A 15,857-nucleotide genomic window follows, 5' to 3' on the forward strand; every position below is an offset into this window, starting at 1 on the left:
CTTCCCCTCTTCTTCGCCCCGGTGAAACACATCTAGAGTGATTCATCCAAGACTGCATATTTTAGCTGGCAATTCCACTTATCCACATAGGCATTTTGAACTTGCAGAAGTTCACAGCACCCGTGTTAAGTGAGAAACTTGCTCCTAGGTATTCTTGAAGCAATGAATCTGAAATGTAGGTTAAAGTTGATGGTCTTTTAGATTTTTTTAAACCACTCATGTTGGTGCAAAGTCTACACTGCTGGATGTGATCATTTAACTGAAAAAGCAGGAGCTTCCACACCCCAGGTTAAATTCTGACAAATGAACTTTCCCATCTTCAACAGAATGCAGATCTTAAGAACAGTGAATTACTGCTACTCACTACAAATGACAAGAAACCCTGAAAGTTACTTCATAATGAATTTAATTTCTCTTGCAATGTTCCAAGAACTAGGGCACTACAAAGTGTGAGGTACACTACAAAGTGTGAGGTACACATAGTAACAGGACTAACAGGACTCCAGCTGGATCAGGTAAAAATGGGTAACAAAATATTAGGAAAAGCAATAACAAAAAAACCAAATGACCTTATCCAGTCACATATCAGCTGGTAATCCTGATTCTGAAACCCTTGAAAATCAGTCCCAGGAAAAGTTCAAGGTTACTCTTTTCAAAAGAAGGACAATCCAGTTCTAGGAGACAGGAAGCGGAGGAACCTCCCATGCCAACCCTTTACTTGATCTTTGTTGCCTGAAAGGTAAATTGCATCCTTGATGTGTGTACAGAAGTGACCTGGATAATATGGCTCTGTTAGGACTTGTCACTGGGAGGTTTCTTCTTGGCTTCCACATCCTTCTTAAAATCTTCAAGCTTCTTTGCAATGTTAGGAATCTTTAAAGGCAAAACAAAGAACAAAACCCACATAAATTAAAAAAAATCCCAAGCTATATGAGCCTCAGCAGGAAAGACAATACCATAAAGACAGCAAGAAATTCTATTTCTAAGTTAAAATTGGTTTCTAAAAGATACTTGCTTCCAGGATCTGCTACCTTGCACAGAGGTTAAAAACAAAGCAACATCAAGCAGACAGCAGCTGAAAGTACCTCACATGAGGCTTCAGGAAATATTTTAGATTGTTAAGACTAAGATTCAGCCAGTGATGATGGGACAGCAGCGAGGAAACAAGATCACTTTTTGCAGTAAAATTAGTAAGACCAGCCTGGATTCCTCACCGAAAGGACAAACTACCAACAATAAGCAGATTTAAACACTGATGCACAGACTTTAATAATAATTTTTAGATTGCACTATACTGGTCACAAACCGAAAGAAAAGAGATGTTCACGAACAGCAAATATGTTCAAGAAATTTATGAAGAAATACTTCCCCATGTGCACCTCATGGAAGCCAAAATTGCCCACTGGAGATTTTTATTGCATTGCAAACTGGTAACCTTTTGCAGTTTCACATTTGTGTGAAAATTCAGTTCACCGCTTGTGAATTTCAAAACTTCAGCTTTGTCTTGCAAATAAAAGCATTTTGAGAAAATAATCTAACAGCAAATTTTGACAACTTTAATAATTAAAAAAAAAACAAAAACAACAACAAAAAAAAAAACAAACCAAAACCAAGCAGCAACTTTTAAGGGCAAGGAACAGTTTATCTCATGATTCTATCTAAAACTGAGAATTGACAACACAGGATTTTACAAGCTGATTAAAATGAAAGTAAAGCAAAGTTCCCACTGGTAGTTGAGAAGGAGGAGGAGGGAGAGAGAAGGCTTTTACTTCATATGTAAACAACCAAACAGACTGCAATTCTCTCATTGGCTGTTTTGAGGATGATAGTACAGGTAATAACATTAGTTTCTCTCTTGCTTTCCCCTTCAAAGTTAAACTGTTAAATTAAGAACCCCACCTGTACCACACCTGCCATTTAAGCTAAACCAAGAGAGCTCCACTGCTATCAGTAGAACCCTCCATGTGCTTATAACTAAGCACATCTGCATACAGCTACAGAATTAGGACCTCAGTATGACAGGTTTATCCTAGATGTCATCTAAAACAAACTGTCTTCAATACCAGCAATAAAATTACTATGTTCATCCTGCAAATCAGTGTTACATTCTCAGGGAACCATTTCCTTCAAATCAAAGGCATAAGGCCCCCTCTTGTGGCAATATTTTATTAATGCTGAGAGAAAAGCAGCATGCCATGCTTACAATACATATTGATATACTCAAGTATGTTCTTATGACTACATTTTCATAACACTGTAAAACATATATAAACCAGCCTCTTATGAGTACTTTTACTGGAGTGACTGGACAGGAAACATTACAAAAATATGTGCATGAGCAAGGAACAAAAAAATAAGAATTCTGCCAGCAAGATTACTGCAATACTGAAGGTGAGATGGAAGTAAAACATAAAAACAAATGTCAGAGATCTGAGCCTCAACAGCTTTGGGGTTTTTGTTTGGTTGGGTTTTTTTTTTTGACAGTTAATACAGACTGCAAAAGAAAGGAAAATAAATTATGTTAAATTTCATTAACTGCTCTAGCCTGTAAACAGCTAAGTGACATTGCTGTTACAAGGAATTCTGCTGACTCTGCAGAAATTAAAAGCTTGTATTGAAGACTCAGTTCTAAATCTTCAGCTCTAACTCTCACAGTGAAAAATCTCCACTGATGTGAGAACTGAGGATAGAAAGTTCATTTTCTTTCTTTTCTCATTGTCATTGTGAGGAAAGGAAATAAAGATTGAAGGTCAATACACTGAAGTAGGAGCAGGTGCTGAATTTAAAAAAAAAGGCTGGCAAACTTATTTTCATTATTGGTACAGAAGAGGGAAATCGCAGATGCTCTGAAGGATTTTTAAGTAATAAATGGGTAGACTGAGTGTATAACACTGTAAGCAAACAGGCTATCAGAGTCAGGAAACCGGTATTTTCATGCCTGTACAACTCACGAGCAGATGCTAACCTTTTTCTGTTTCTCCATCTCTACCTATGTAGAGACCTGTTTACTGTACCTGTGCTCTAGGGCCCCAATACCAGTTAAGTCTTTAAGCACTCCTTTATCACAGAGATGTCAGAGGTGGGTGTTTTGGTTCAGTTCACATTCAAGTTCATCTGTAACTAAAGTCAGTACATCTGCAGTCTGTTTAAATAAAATAAACCATCTAAATAAAGACTGATTCAGTTCTGATTGAGAGAAAACAGCCTTATATTTTAGTTTCAGAACAGGTTTATCTTTGAGAATATAAGGATACTCACATCATAGTTCTGAGCCAGATACATCCCAACCACATTGCCAAGAGTAAAACCAAGCTAAAAAAGAAGAAAAGGAGAAAACAACAGTTAACATCCTTCCATCAAAAGCATATTGGTTAAACTTTTAAAAATAAATAAATAGGAATACTGCAAGTCATGTAAAGACTGAAGCTCTCCAATTTCCCTCCTATTGAATTTCTCACCTTTCTTACAGACAGGTGCAATTTTACCCATCCTTCTCACCAGGAAAACCTTGCCATCATTTCCAAAACACAGTACCACTGGATTTTCAATACACATCTCCAAGACTACTTGGATCAGGCTATGATCATCTTTGTAAAATTCTTTGCACACCCACAAAGGCAGTAACTTCTATAAAAATGGGAGAGACAGCAGCAGGGACCTACATAACAGAGGTCTTGGTCCATGCCTGGATATACTAAAAAGATGCTCGGTGCTGGAAAGGGACATGCATTTACAAAGACATAACACAGTAATATACAAAGAAAAAAGGGTTCACAGGCTTGAAGGCCAGAAGCTCTGACTGCAAAAAGACCCACTCTCACCTTAAAAGCTTTAATAGTAGAGCTTCTCCATCAACTTAAATTGATGCTACTTCTCTTCTGCAACAGTTAACAACTGCACTTTCCAGACCCCTTCAACCCCAAGAGATTAGTTTTGAGCCAAATCCACTCTGATCAAGGATTCCCTAATGCAGGAAAGCACTGCTGCTTGGAAGCAGGGCACAATGTCTTTTGACAACCGTGCTGACTTACAGTTGCTGAAGGTTGTCTATGAAAATACACCCTGGAAGGAGAGCGAGAACAAAAAAAGCACAGTTCCTGGCCCAGACCCTGTTTGCCCAATAAAGAAAATCCTCAACTGTAACAATGCTTCTGGAGTAGGAGAAACTATTCTCTTCAAAGACAGGTGATGAGATCTTAATTCAGCAGCTCCACAAGATCCTAGATTTCATTTTTATTGTTATATTTCACAATAAGCATGTCCTATATTATGAAAGCTGTTTTGGAAGGGGACATTACTAACACTGTGCCTTCATTAACTAACAGTAGACAAATCACTGTATAACAGCTGAAGCCAGTTGTGTTTAAGAAAATTGTTATTACTTATGGTCACTGCTTCAAAATAAGACTATTTTAAGAAAAATAAAAGCACTGTCCACAGTAAAAACTTTGTCATCACATCCTGACTAGACATCTTTTCCATGCCCAAAGCAGGATACAGTACAGATCATCTTTTCAGTGATTCAGACTCTGGTGAAAACCTAGCTGCAGAAAACTAAAACTGGTTGACAACTGCCAAATGACTGCAAGTTACTTCAGTGTTTTCTTAAACAAATTTTTGGTCGTATTCTTTATTTTTTAAGGAGCTTAACTTTAACAATTTAAGGAAAAGTAGAGTTCTTTTTGTGGGTACTGCACATTTGCTCTTGTAGTTTCAATTACCAGTTAAAGAAGTACTCTGGGAGACATTAACAAACACGGCACTGACATAAACTAGATGGAGCATCATTCTAGCAGAGGAGAATTACCTGTGTCTAAGAACTCACTTGAAAACACAAGCCAGGTCTTCGTTTATTAGCAGTTTTCTAGGTTTTCATCCTAGAGGACTTCCAAAGAAGGGGTAACTATCATATTCTGCTTGTTTGGTACAGACAGTACGGAGATCAGTACTCCTTTTAAGCACACTCCTTTACTGAAAAGCCTAGCACTGCATTAAAGAGCAATCCACCCAGTTACATTTACCTTAGTAGTTTACAATTCAATCAGAGGGAAAACCAAAGGAAACCAACAACAAAAAAACAAAACAAACAAACAAAAAAAAAAACAACAAACCAAAAGCCCTCCAGTATTTAGATTTCAATTATGTGAAAAGCAAAAGATACAGACAATTAAAATGCGCATGTTAATGAAGGACCACAGGGCTGATGAGAGTTCAGGGTCCTTCTGTTTCTGCCCAGCATTTCAAGTTGCATTTTAAACAAATGTTTATTTAATGCTTAACTCTGGATAGCAAAACTCTAAGGTTTGCAAGATTATCCCTTTATCTCCCTGCTACAGCCGTTGACAAGAGCTCAACACCCAATCTACACCCAAAGGGAAGAGAAACTCAGAATTAGCATGTATTTTTCTAACTTTCAGGTGCTAGTGAGGAAATCAAAACTAGTAAGATATTTTTATTTAGGAAAAATAAATACTAACAAAAAAAAAAATAGCAGCAAGCAGTAGAATTGATAGAAACTTGGGTTTCTCTCCATCAGAGTGGAGAGAGACTATAAAAACTACAGGAATGATTGAGGCTTACATACGTGCTACTATGAAGGTAAGAAATAGGCCTTATTTATTCATTTCACAAAAACATACAAGACTCTCCCAACTTACAGTAGGCCATCTGTTCTTGCTCTGTATCAACACTCGGTATGAAGGCAGTATGAAACTTATTATTCTGTAACTAAATTACTCTTCCCCCAACAGAAAATGAGAATATCCCTTATTGTTTGTACTTACTGAGACATATCTGAACACAACTAAAACACTAACGCATCCCTCACATCACCAGAATGAAAACCATGAGGTTATTTCCATGCTTTGCTACAGGAGAAACCAGCAGCTTTTTGGTCAGGTAAATTATTTCAACACTTGGCAATAGAACTACCAGCATTGATCTAGTACTTAATGAACAGTGGCCAGGCACCTAACTTGAGATACCCAGAATAGCTTAGGGGAAAGACAGAAATGCATGTTAAAATGAGAAAAGTACAAAAACATTCAGCCTTTTAATTCTGGTGTTCTTAACGGGGATTTAACAAAAGGCAGTAACAGGACACGATCCTTTGCCTTAACTTCTATATGTAAAAATGTACCTCTCCAGATATTAACTGTTCAGGGTGTCCAGGATGACAGGAACTGAAAACCTGCTCTCACAGAAGGGAGGTATATATGCTAATACAAAGACATTTGAGAAGCAGGAGGGCATCACCGTGAGCGAGCAAAATCTGCTGTATCTCTAGTGCAAATTAAGGACATGACTCGGAAGAGAAGAAAACCAAACCAAACCAAACCAAACCAAGGCAGGGACTTCATTTCCACAGCAGTTTAAAGGCACCGTTCTGGGGGCGCGTGGATAAGCCCGGCGGGTACCGAAAACAGGGCGAGGCGGCTCCAAGAGCCAGGGCAGGTCTGAAGGAGCCGGAGGAGCTAACCCGCGCGAAGCCGCACTCACAAGGATGCTGCGCTGCTGGGGAGCCAATGCGGGGAGCAGCCCCGGCGCTGAAGCGGCCTCAGGGCCACAGGGGCGAGTCACCCCACGGGCTAGGTACGGCGAGGACCCGAGGACTGAGAGGAGAAGCCTCAAGACAGCACCCCAGACAAGGGAGCGTAGCGGAGGGGAAGCCACCCGCCCTCCGCTGGGTCTCCCCGGAACCGTCCGCAGGTGCGGGCGGTGACTGCACACAGCCAATTTCCTCCCTTAGCCGAGGAGCGCACCCGCCCGCCTCGCTCCGCTCCGCCCCGCCGTGAAATGGCGGCACCGCGGAGCCTTACCAAGAACTGCAGCATGGCGCCTGCCTGCGTCCCTAGTCGCTGGGGAAGTCAGGCGGGCGCCGGCGGCTTCTCTTCCGGGTGCCGGACCGTCCTCGCTGCCACCGCCGCCGGGAGGGCTGCGCTGAGCGCCGCCTGCTCCCGCCCCTTGGGCGGCCCCGGGGTTGGGGCCCCCCGTAGGGTGACACTCGGGGAGGCGGCTCCCTGCCTGTTTCGGGGATAAGGGGCCGCGCAAAGAGGGCGGCAGGCCGCCTTTTAAAGCGCCGCTTCCGCTGCGCAGGGAGGCGTGTGGTGGCGGCCATGGAGCCTGCTGCTGCCGAGAGGTTACCGAGCTGTTAGATGAGAGCCCGCGGTTTTGCACCTCAGGTTACTTCAGGCTGCAGAAAAAGATCAAGGGAACTGGGCATGTAGATGCAGGTGAAATACTGTATGATTTGGGTGTCCCCTGCCTCAGTGCTTGGGAAATCTCAGCCTCACATGCCAGAAAAGGCAAAACGAAAGGCTTTTGTTTGGCTGTTTTTTATCGTTTTGTTTTGTTACCTCTTCCTTACGCAGTACTCACTACATCACATGCAGGGGACCCATGGCCAGGTTTGGTTCCCCAGTGTAGGAAAGACTTGGACAGGCTGCAGTGAGCTCAGCAGTGGGCCCCAGAGCTGTTCAGGGCTGGAGACCTCGGTGTCGGGAGAGGCCGAAGGAGTGTGATCTGTGCAGCCTAACAGCTGATGCGCGAACAGATTCCACAACTTGTTAAAGTCATAAAGTAGGTATGCTTTATTTAGCGCTGAGGTGCATGGGGGATAACTCCTCCAAAAGCATGCACACCTCAGCGTTGTTCCCCTCTACATTTATCCCCTAAAGTTATACATATGCATGAGGTTGCACAACATGGCTATACATATTCATGTCCTATTCCCACTTCGTAGTATAATGAGCTAAGAAGTCCTTTACGCCTGCGCAGTGCCTCCTAGTGGTCTTGAGGGAGGGTCTCGAGGTCAAGTAAATGAGTCGTCCTCGAGCCTGAGCTTTTCACCTCTGGTTGTTACACATGCTCCCTGGAGGCTTGGTCTTTGTCCAAAGCGCAGAGCCAATTTCAGCCTGCCTAGGGTCCAAAGGACTGGAATCAAATCACGGTCCCTACTTCCTAACAATAGCTGTGTCCTTATATCTAGTTCTAGCATACACAGAGGCGTCCAAAGGACGGGAATCAAGACACGGTCCCTACTTCTTGACAATAGCTATGTCCTTATATCTTGAGTGAGCAATGATATTGTTAAGCAAGCGTCCCTTGTACATTGCAAGTACCATAAGCATGAGCAAGCAATAACATTGTTAAGCAGGTGGCTCAAACCTAAACCCCCTTGCATCACAGCAAGTGTCAGGGCTTATGAGGTAGGTATTGGTCAGTTATGCTTTTCATAGTTGCATATAATGAGAGCATGAGAGACAGAAGCGGTAAGATGAAATGAGAGGACTGGGCTAGATTTAAAGACAGTTTTGTCACTTACCGGAGGCAGGCAGGCAAGCAATTGGCACAGACTGCCCAGAGAGGTTGTGCCATCTCCAACTTTGGAGGTTTGAAAGACCCATCTGGGTTAAGCCCCAAGAAATAACAAAAACAAAGAAAAAAACCCCACCCCCCAAAAAAAAACCCAAACCAGAGAAACAAAAAAAAACAAACACCCGACAAACCAAAAAAAAAAACCACCCAAGCCCACCCCTACCCCCCAAAAAAAAGGGAAAAAACCACCACAAAAAACAATCTCCCCCAAAAAATAGCCCCCAAACCCCAAGCCAACAAACAGAAAAAAAACACAAGCACAAAACAAACCAAACCCAAGTTGTCACACCCCCCCCCCCCCAAAAAATAAAACAAAACCAAAAAAAAAACCAAAGCAACAAAACTCACATGGCTATTTTGGGACTATTAGGCAGCTCCACCCTGAAACCAAGTTAACTCAAACTAGGCTTCCATTCCCAGAAAACTCAAATGTTCCATCTAGTAGAAAACACATCTCTTCCTGCCTTCCTGGGTCAGGTACCTTAGTGAGAGGTGAAGATATATCTTCTACTGATTTTATGAAAAGAAGCACAGAAAGTAAGTGACTTTTGCACCTGGTGATACTGTAGTGAGGAGCTGGGCTTAAGGGAACTTTCTCCTGAGTTTCAGGCTATCCCAAAGCAGCTGTATTGTGCTTCCTGCCCTGGGCCAGTGCTGACAAATGGAAATGGCATGCAGAGGTTTGGATGGATGTGGCACAGAAGCCAAAGTTGGGATTCCTTGCGTTCTGGAATGGCTCTCCCAGGAGCCTTGGAAATTAGGTTAATACTGGAAACAGGAACAGAATGCCTGGTAATAACTGTTTTCCTGATGCTGAGGCCTTCTACATGTGTGCAGGAGGTGGTATTACAGACTCCATGCACATCAGAAATTAGAAGGAGCAAGGCTTTCAGTAATAATGTCTCCACAGTACCACTGCAGAATGACAAGGCTTTTCCTGTTGTTTGCTCATTAAAAATGCTGTTGTGCTTAAACTGTGATGAGTGCAATATCTGTTAGACATTCTTGGCTCAGCAGTACTGTACACAGTTGTTTTCCTACATGCTATGAATTTCTGCTGTGACATTTAACGGACAGCCAGAAATATTTCTTTCCTTTAAATAAATCCCTTCCATTTGCATCAGCCAACACTGAATCATTTTGAGTTAGAGACTGTAGATGGTGGGTATGGTGGATGGCATATGTTATTGGAAGGAAGAGCTCAGTCTGACAGCTATAAACACAGCTATCATGCTTTTATAGCTGGGAAAAACAAAAAAGAGAAAAAGAAAAAAAAAATCAGAAACAACCCTTCTTTTTTTGAGCTCCCCCAAATATGCCTTCACCTCAGACCAGAGTCTCAATAAGCAGGCAGCTCTTACTCCAGTCTGGACATTGGCTGTAACTTGGTTGGAGTGCATTTATTTAACCTTGAAGAAGAGGCCGACAAGACTCCCCATCTCACAGCACCACTATTGGTGTTCTGGGCAATGTTCAGGAGGCGAAAGAGGTCCATTGTGCTATGTGGCACCCATTTTGTTTTGCTTGCTTGGGGATGGGTGGGTTAAACGGCCTGCTTCTCGTTTGCTTTGCTTTTCTCCTTTCCCTCTTGTCCTTCCAGAGGGTGGTACAAGTCATAATCCTTCTCAGACCAGGGGCTTGATGCTGCATGGGATTTCTTTAAGGTAGCTCTTGCAGCTTCTCTTGTAGCTACCAGCTCTTGTGACAGAGATTTGGTTACAGCATGTGGAAAATAAGGATGGGATGAGCAGTAGCAGCTGAAAGGGGAGTGCATTCAGCTTGTGTGATACTGAGCTGGCTGCACTCAGCTGACTACCCCAGAAAAACTGGGTCTCCGTGAGAGTGACAGCTGATTTGCAGCATCTTTGCTTTATCCTCTTCCACATTGCTGTTGCACACACACATTTTAGGAAATGGAGTCTTCTGTGTGGGAAAACAACAGGTCTGAATCCAGAAATGTGAATATCTGCAGTGTAAAGAAGAATGTAAAACTCATGGAGCACCAGTGAGATCTCAGAAGCCTCTGCATGCATTCAGTCAAAACCAAAGCTGAAATGCTGATTATCAAGTAGTGGTTCTTCAGTCACCTGCAGACAAGACATATATATAGTCTGATAATTTTGAACAATAACTATGTGCAAGGAAGTTGTAAAGACTGCAGTAATACCCATACATATAATGAACATCTTTGAAGACCAATTGTCCCTTGTAACCAAGAATCTTGAAGAAAAAGTTACTTAAAATCAAATAAAAAACCCCAACCCAAACCAAACACCACCCCCCCCAAAACAACACCAAAAAACTCCAACCCAATCCAAACAAAAAAAAAAAAAAATCCAACACAAAATCCCACAGCAACTAAACCAAACTGACTCATATTTCCAACTGAAACAAGGACAAAAACAGGTATAAAAAAGGTATAATTTTGCATACATTTGCTGATGGTTAAGACTTTCTCAACATTATCTGTGTTATTCAGGTGCTCTACAAGTATAGTCAAGCCCATGAGGCATGCAGAAAGCTTGTTTGTCAGGAACTACTGGCTATTCTACATTATTTTCTATTGCTAAATACATTTTAACATGCATGTGCATGTACTCCAATCTATGGAAACTGAGAATGCCTTTCTTAAAGGATTATATTTAATTCACCTCATTTTTAATAATGTTTGCTGATGTATGAACATACCAGGACAAGGCAGTTTTGTATGTGATTTCCTTGAGCTAGAAATTCTGTAAAATAAACACCAGATGGGGCAAGAAAACCACATATTAAAGTATCTTTTTACATTTTGTTATGGTTAATCCTTAGATTTTGTTTTCTGCCCATTTTCTTCGCCTTAGTAAAATATCTTCAATATTATCTGTGAGTTTCTGAGGCGATGTAATAAATTATCCAGGACGTTTTTGTCTTGCTGTGGAGACATGCACTATTTTAGTACTTAATAGATACAGAGTGTATTATACACATAATACATAGAGAACAATATGAAATAAAAAACCACGATTGCAGGGCAATCAGTTTATCAAAAACTCATCAGATCTTACCAACTTTAAATATACAAAGTATAATTGCCTACCTGAAAAAAACAACTAAATATGAGGAGTTTGCATCTCCTATCTTTTTCAGTGGAAGCATGGTTTATTGTTAATTTAAACTTGCTGAAAAGATCTTTTTCAAAATAGCATCCTTTCCTTCCTATCTCCTCTTAAATGCTGTATCCCAGAGATCCTCCAGAGTTCTCAGATCAATAGCCTCATATATTTTCTACAGAAAAACAAAAAGCATCACTGACTCATCATACAAGCCTGAAGTTGTTTAAGGAATTTTCAAATGTGGTTACTGACTAGGAGAGATAGTTGTGTTATGGCGGTTCATACTGACCCTTTTAAAGTCTAACGTATACACAGAGCACTAATAGTTTCAAAGATAGTTTGTGACATGGCCTAGTTCTGTACAAAAAAAAAACCCACCAAAAACAACCAAACAAAAAAAAAAGTAAAAAGTAAAAAAAAGTCAAACTGTTTAGTTTACAAAAATGTCTGTATTTAAAAAAAAAAAGAAATTAAATTTTCCTCATAATGTATGTGAAAGTGTTGTCTTCCTCATGTTAGCTGCACAGTTGAGTCTGCCCAGCTCTGTGTAAATGATTTGTTCGGGGCAGAGAGAACAGCTTAGCTCTTCCTAGCACCCTCAGACAACTTGCAAGTGTTTGCTCCTCTGCTGCCCCAGTGGCAATGGGCCATCACCAACTTTTACCCTGAAGCTACAAGATCTAGAAATGTTCTTTAAGCAACTTCTTCCCCAGCCAAATGAGATACTGCCCCCAAGACAAGGAATTCAAGAACACTGAAGCCTGACTCAAGCAAAAAATTACTGAGCAATTGTACCTTTCTGATGGACTATGGCCTGACAAGGGCAGCAGTATGAAAAGGAGTAGATAATGCATGCATTAATTCCTCTCTCTACCAGACCTGCAGAGGGTATGATAGCCAGTCATGGAGATCTAGCTGGCAGTTTCAAGTTGTAACTCTGCATGCAGCTGTAGGAGCTCTTGGTTCAGCTCCTCACTTTCTGGTTTAGAGACAATCATCACAATCACATCAGATGTCAGACACTGGGTAAATAGCCCCATCACTCATAGTGTGACAGCAATCACCAGCACACCAATTTTCTGAAACCGCTTTTCAGAACAGCACTAGAGCTTTTTAAGTATCCAGGTCTTATCAAATGTGCAGGAAAATGAGCAAAGAAGTAAATGTTATTTATAGCTAAGCCTTCTGGCTTTAAGCCTGCTTGCTGCTGCTAGGGCCCTGAGTGCACCCCCAGGCTCTACAGTCCCTACTGCCACCTCTGGATTATGAGACAGAGCTGGCAGAAACTTCACATGGAGCCTCTGTGGCTTAGGTCGGAGGGTGTGCTGGTGCTCCATTCCTCAGATCTGTCCAAAGCAAAGCTGCTGCTGTAATGGTCACTGTCACAGCCCAGCTGCCTGGTCAGCCAGATCTCTGCTCCACAAGGGCTTGCTGGACTACCACCTTCAGTGCCCAGTGTCCTCCCCACATGCACTGGGAAGTCCACCCTACTGCTCTTGGGGCACTACTTTGTTCTCACTAGCCAGAGCGAAATCACTTATTCCTTAGAGGGAAAGAAAATAGAGGAGCTTGGCTCAGCAACCTTTGTGGAAGAAAAGTCAGTGCCTTCAGAACAGCTATAAGTAAAAGCTGTGTGTGATATAATTGAAAGAATATAATTAGACTGTGTTTGGCAGAACACCTGAGTAATAACCTGATATTTAAGTATAACTACGTCTTCTGGGTGTGAGTGTGGAGAGTATTTATGGCATTGGATGACTGTTGCTGTTTCTGGTCCATACTCCTCAGTGTGATGTTCTCTGTCACAGCTGGCTCTCTGGCTGAAAAACAAGCTCAAAAAAAGCTTTGGAGGTGAACTCAAGAACTTGCTATTCTCTGAAGCACAGATGAGCTGCATGTTTTTTAAGGCAATGTTAAATAATTCTATAACAAGACATAAATCTGTGCTGGGACTGGAAAGGGCAGTCCTTCTCCCCAGCCCCTTGGGGACAGCTGAGAAACAGGTCTTACTTAAAAAAAAAAAACAACCTTTTCCTGCTTGGGTTAGTTCTTCACATGACTAAAAACAGCCAGCAAGAAGCAGGCATCTGTAGCAAGCAACTGTGCTAGGAAAGCATGTACCATCCTTTTAGTGGTAATGCGGGGTTTTTTTAATATCACCATGGGTTCTGAACTTCTTAAGCATGCTTTCTGCTGCTAAGGTGTTGCTGGCTACTAAAACAACAAAACATCACAGTGGTATTAGCTCGTAGCTGAAGATATGTAAGCCTTCTTCCACGTGTGTTCCAGAGTCATTCAGAGCTTCTCGAGTAAGGATTATGGTGTTGTACGTATGTAAAAGGCATGTAATGAAACAGCATACTGGCATTTCAGTGATGGTCAATAGATGGTGCTCTTTTACTGAGCAGGAATTTAAGAACTATTTTCAATTATAAAAATATTATCAGCCTCTTAATCTTTTATCCCACAAATAATATTTATTAACAGTTAAGTTTCAAACACTTTTTTCCTTCCAAAAGTCACTCCAGATTTTCACTGTATTTCATAACAGAGAGACACTGGTTTAACTAACCCACTTCATTAAATTCAGTGAAATAATCTTTGTGCTTTACCAAAGAGCTCTTCAAAAAGGAGAATTTCTGTCCATATTTTAATTAGCTCTCCTCTTTCTATTGTATGGTTGGTTATTATGCTTTTTATGAAAAACAAAACAAAACAAAGCAAAACATCCCAAACAAAACCAACCGCTTTCCCCTCTCTCCCCCCTCAAAAAAAAAAAAAAAAAGCTGCTTGTCCTATCTAGTATTATTTTCTTAGACATTGTTTCTTCAGTTTATTAAAATGATCTGAATGTAGAGATCAACTGTAGGGTCAGAATTTTTCCCACCTGCTCTCCTTGTACTAGGAACATCAGAAGAGGTTTTTAAAATCAAAACAAAACACAACTCTTGCCTTGGAAAGGCTTCCAGGTTTGCCCTGGGAGAAGTTTAGGTGACTTAGACAAGTCACAGAAGTCATGACTTTGCTGGACTATGTCTCTAAATATTCAATTAATCTCTAATGCAAGAAAATCAACAGTAGTGCTTTCTGCTGAGCCCAGTATATATTTCCTTTTAGCCTTCAATGGAAATTAAAAATGTGCACACAGGATACAGTATTGAGAACCCCCACTTACTTGATTACAATTATGTGATATTAACTTTCTGTCTGTTTTTTGACTGCCATAGTCACTGGCAAGCAATCAGAGTTCAAATGCTTCCAGTTACCAAGTTAGCAAGAAATTTTGTGCTGCACTACCCAAGTTTCTATCACTGAAAAAGACAATCCATTCAACAAAATCTGGGAAGCAAACTTCTGTGAATGCTCTTTGGTAGCTTTGTCCCTGCTTGCTGCGCTGGGGAGCTTCGGAGTCCCACATCTCAAACCTTCTCCCAGCTAAGTATTTTCAAGGAGCCCAAGGAGGATTTAAAGTTTCTATTGCTAGTAAAATCCAAAAGACTTCAGATGCCTTTCTGAAGTGCTGGCCTTAACTATAAAAATGCTTAGGTGTTTAGTACAGAAGCTAATCTCATTCTTATCACTATAGTGTCTGAAAAAGCGAGCATGTCCGTCTAGTAAAAGGAAGGAAAGTAAAACCCACTTCAGTTGAAAACCTCAGACACTTCTTAAATCTCTGTATTAAATAATAAATATTTTTCCCCATAGATTTTAGTGTTTGATTGATAATCATTATTTTTATCCCATGGGATCCTCAAAAGTATCCTAGCTATGAGGACATCTTGACCTCTTTTCCATAGCTGCCCACTGTGTGCCAGGTCTTGTGTGACAGCTGCCCATACAGAATATAATATTTAAAATAATTTAATAAAAATGAAACCAAAAGTCTGGAAATCATAATATGTACCAAATTTTTCCTACAATATTTTTTTAATCGTTTGAATGTTTCTTCTGTTTAGGCCAATGTGGTGTTACAGGGAGTATACAAATTGCTGTGGTTTCAGACAGCTAAAATCAATGATATTGTAGGATATGGGGCTCTAGCTTAAGAAAAATATTTTTTTTTTCCAGATTGGTCAATGTAAGATCACTGTGCTCTATACTTGCTGGTAATATGTCATTTAAAACAGGCAGTTTAGTTCTGTTCCAGTAGCAGAGAGCTCTCGCTTTCATAGATTCATTGAGATATGGAGAATGAGATCCTTCACTTCAATAGCATAGTTTTCAAGAATGACTGATAGATACATCTTTGTTATGCTTGGGAGCATTGTGGCTGTATAGGTCGTAAACTCCATGTGTGAGGAAACATGATAGACTTAAAGGCCTAACTCCACATTACAAAAAGCATTGGGCATTTAGGGCCAGATTTACAAAGTGACCTATGTTATG

General features: G+C 40.9%; 1 protein-coding gene across 1 annotated transcript; it reads right to left on the reverse strand.

The window, feature by feature from the left end:
- Window positions 1-389: 389 nt before the first annotated feature.
- STMP1 (short transmembrane mitochondrial protein 1) lies at window positions 390-6,967 on the reverse strand. Its single transcript, XM_062616489.1, has 3 exons — window positions 6,819-6,967; window positions 3,259-3,312; window positions 390-873 (listed from the first exon to the last, which is right to left on the reverse strand). The coding sequence occupies exons 1-3, from the start codon at window positions 6,831-6,833 to the stop codon at window positions 793-795; spliced, it is 150 nt and encodes a 49-aa protein (XP_062472473.1). The 5' UTR covers window positions 6,834-6,967; the 3' UTR covers window positions 390-792.
- Between the last annotated feature and the right edge of the window lie 8,890 nt (window positions 6,968-15,857).

Source organism: Pezoporus occidentalis, unplaced genomic scaffold, assembly GCF_034315485.1.
Source record: "Pezoporus occidentalis ecotype Australia unplaced genomic scaffold, CSIRO_AGI_Poc_V1 ctg19, whole genome shotgun sequence".
Lineage (NCBI taxonomy): Eukaryota > Metazoa > Chordata > Aves > Psittaciformes > Psittacidae > Pezoporus > Pezoporus occidentalis.

Excerpts from the sequence above, each read along its gene's own strand:
- STMP1 (XM_062616489.1), bottom strand. Across the intron at positions 874-3,258 it reads ATCTGGCTCAGAACTATGAT|ATTCCTAACATTGCAAAGAA; the intron begins GTGAGTATCCTT and ends TTGCCTTTAAAG.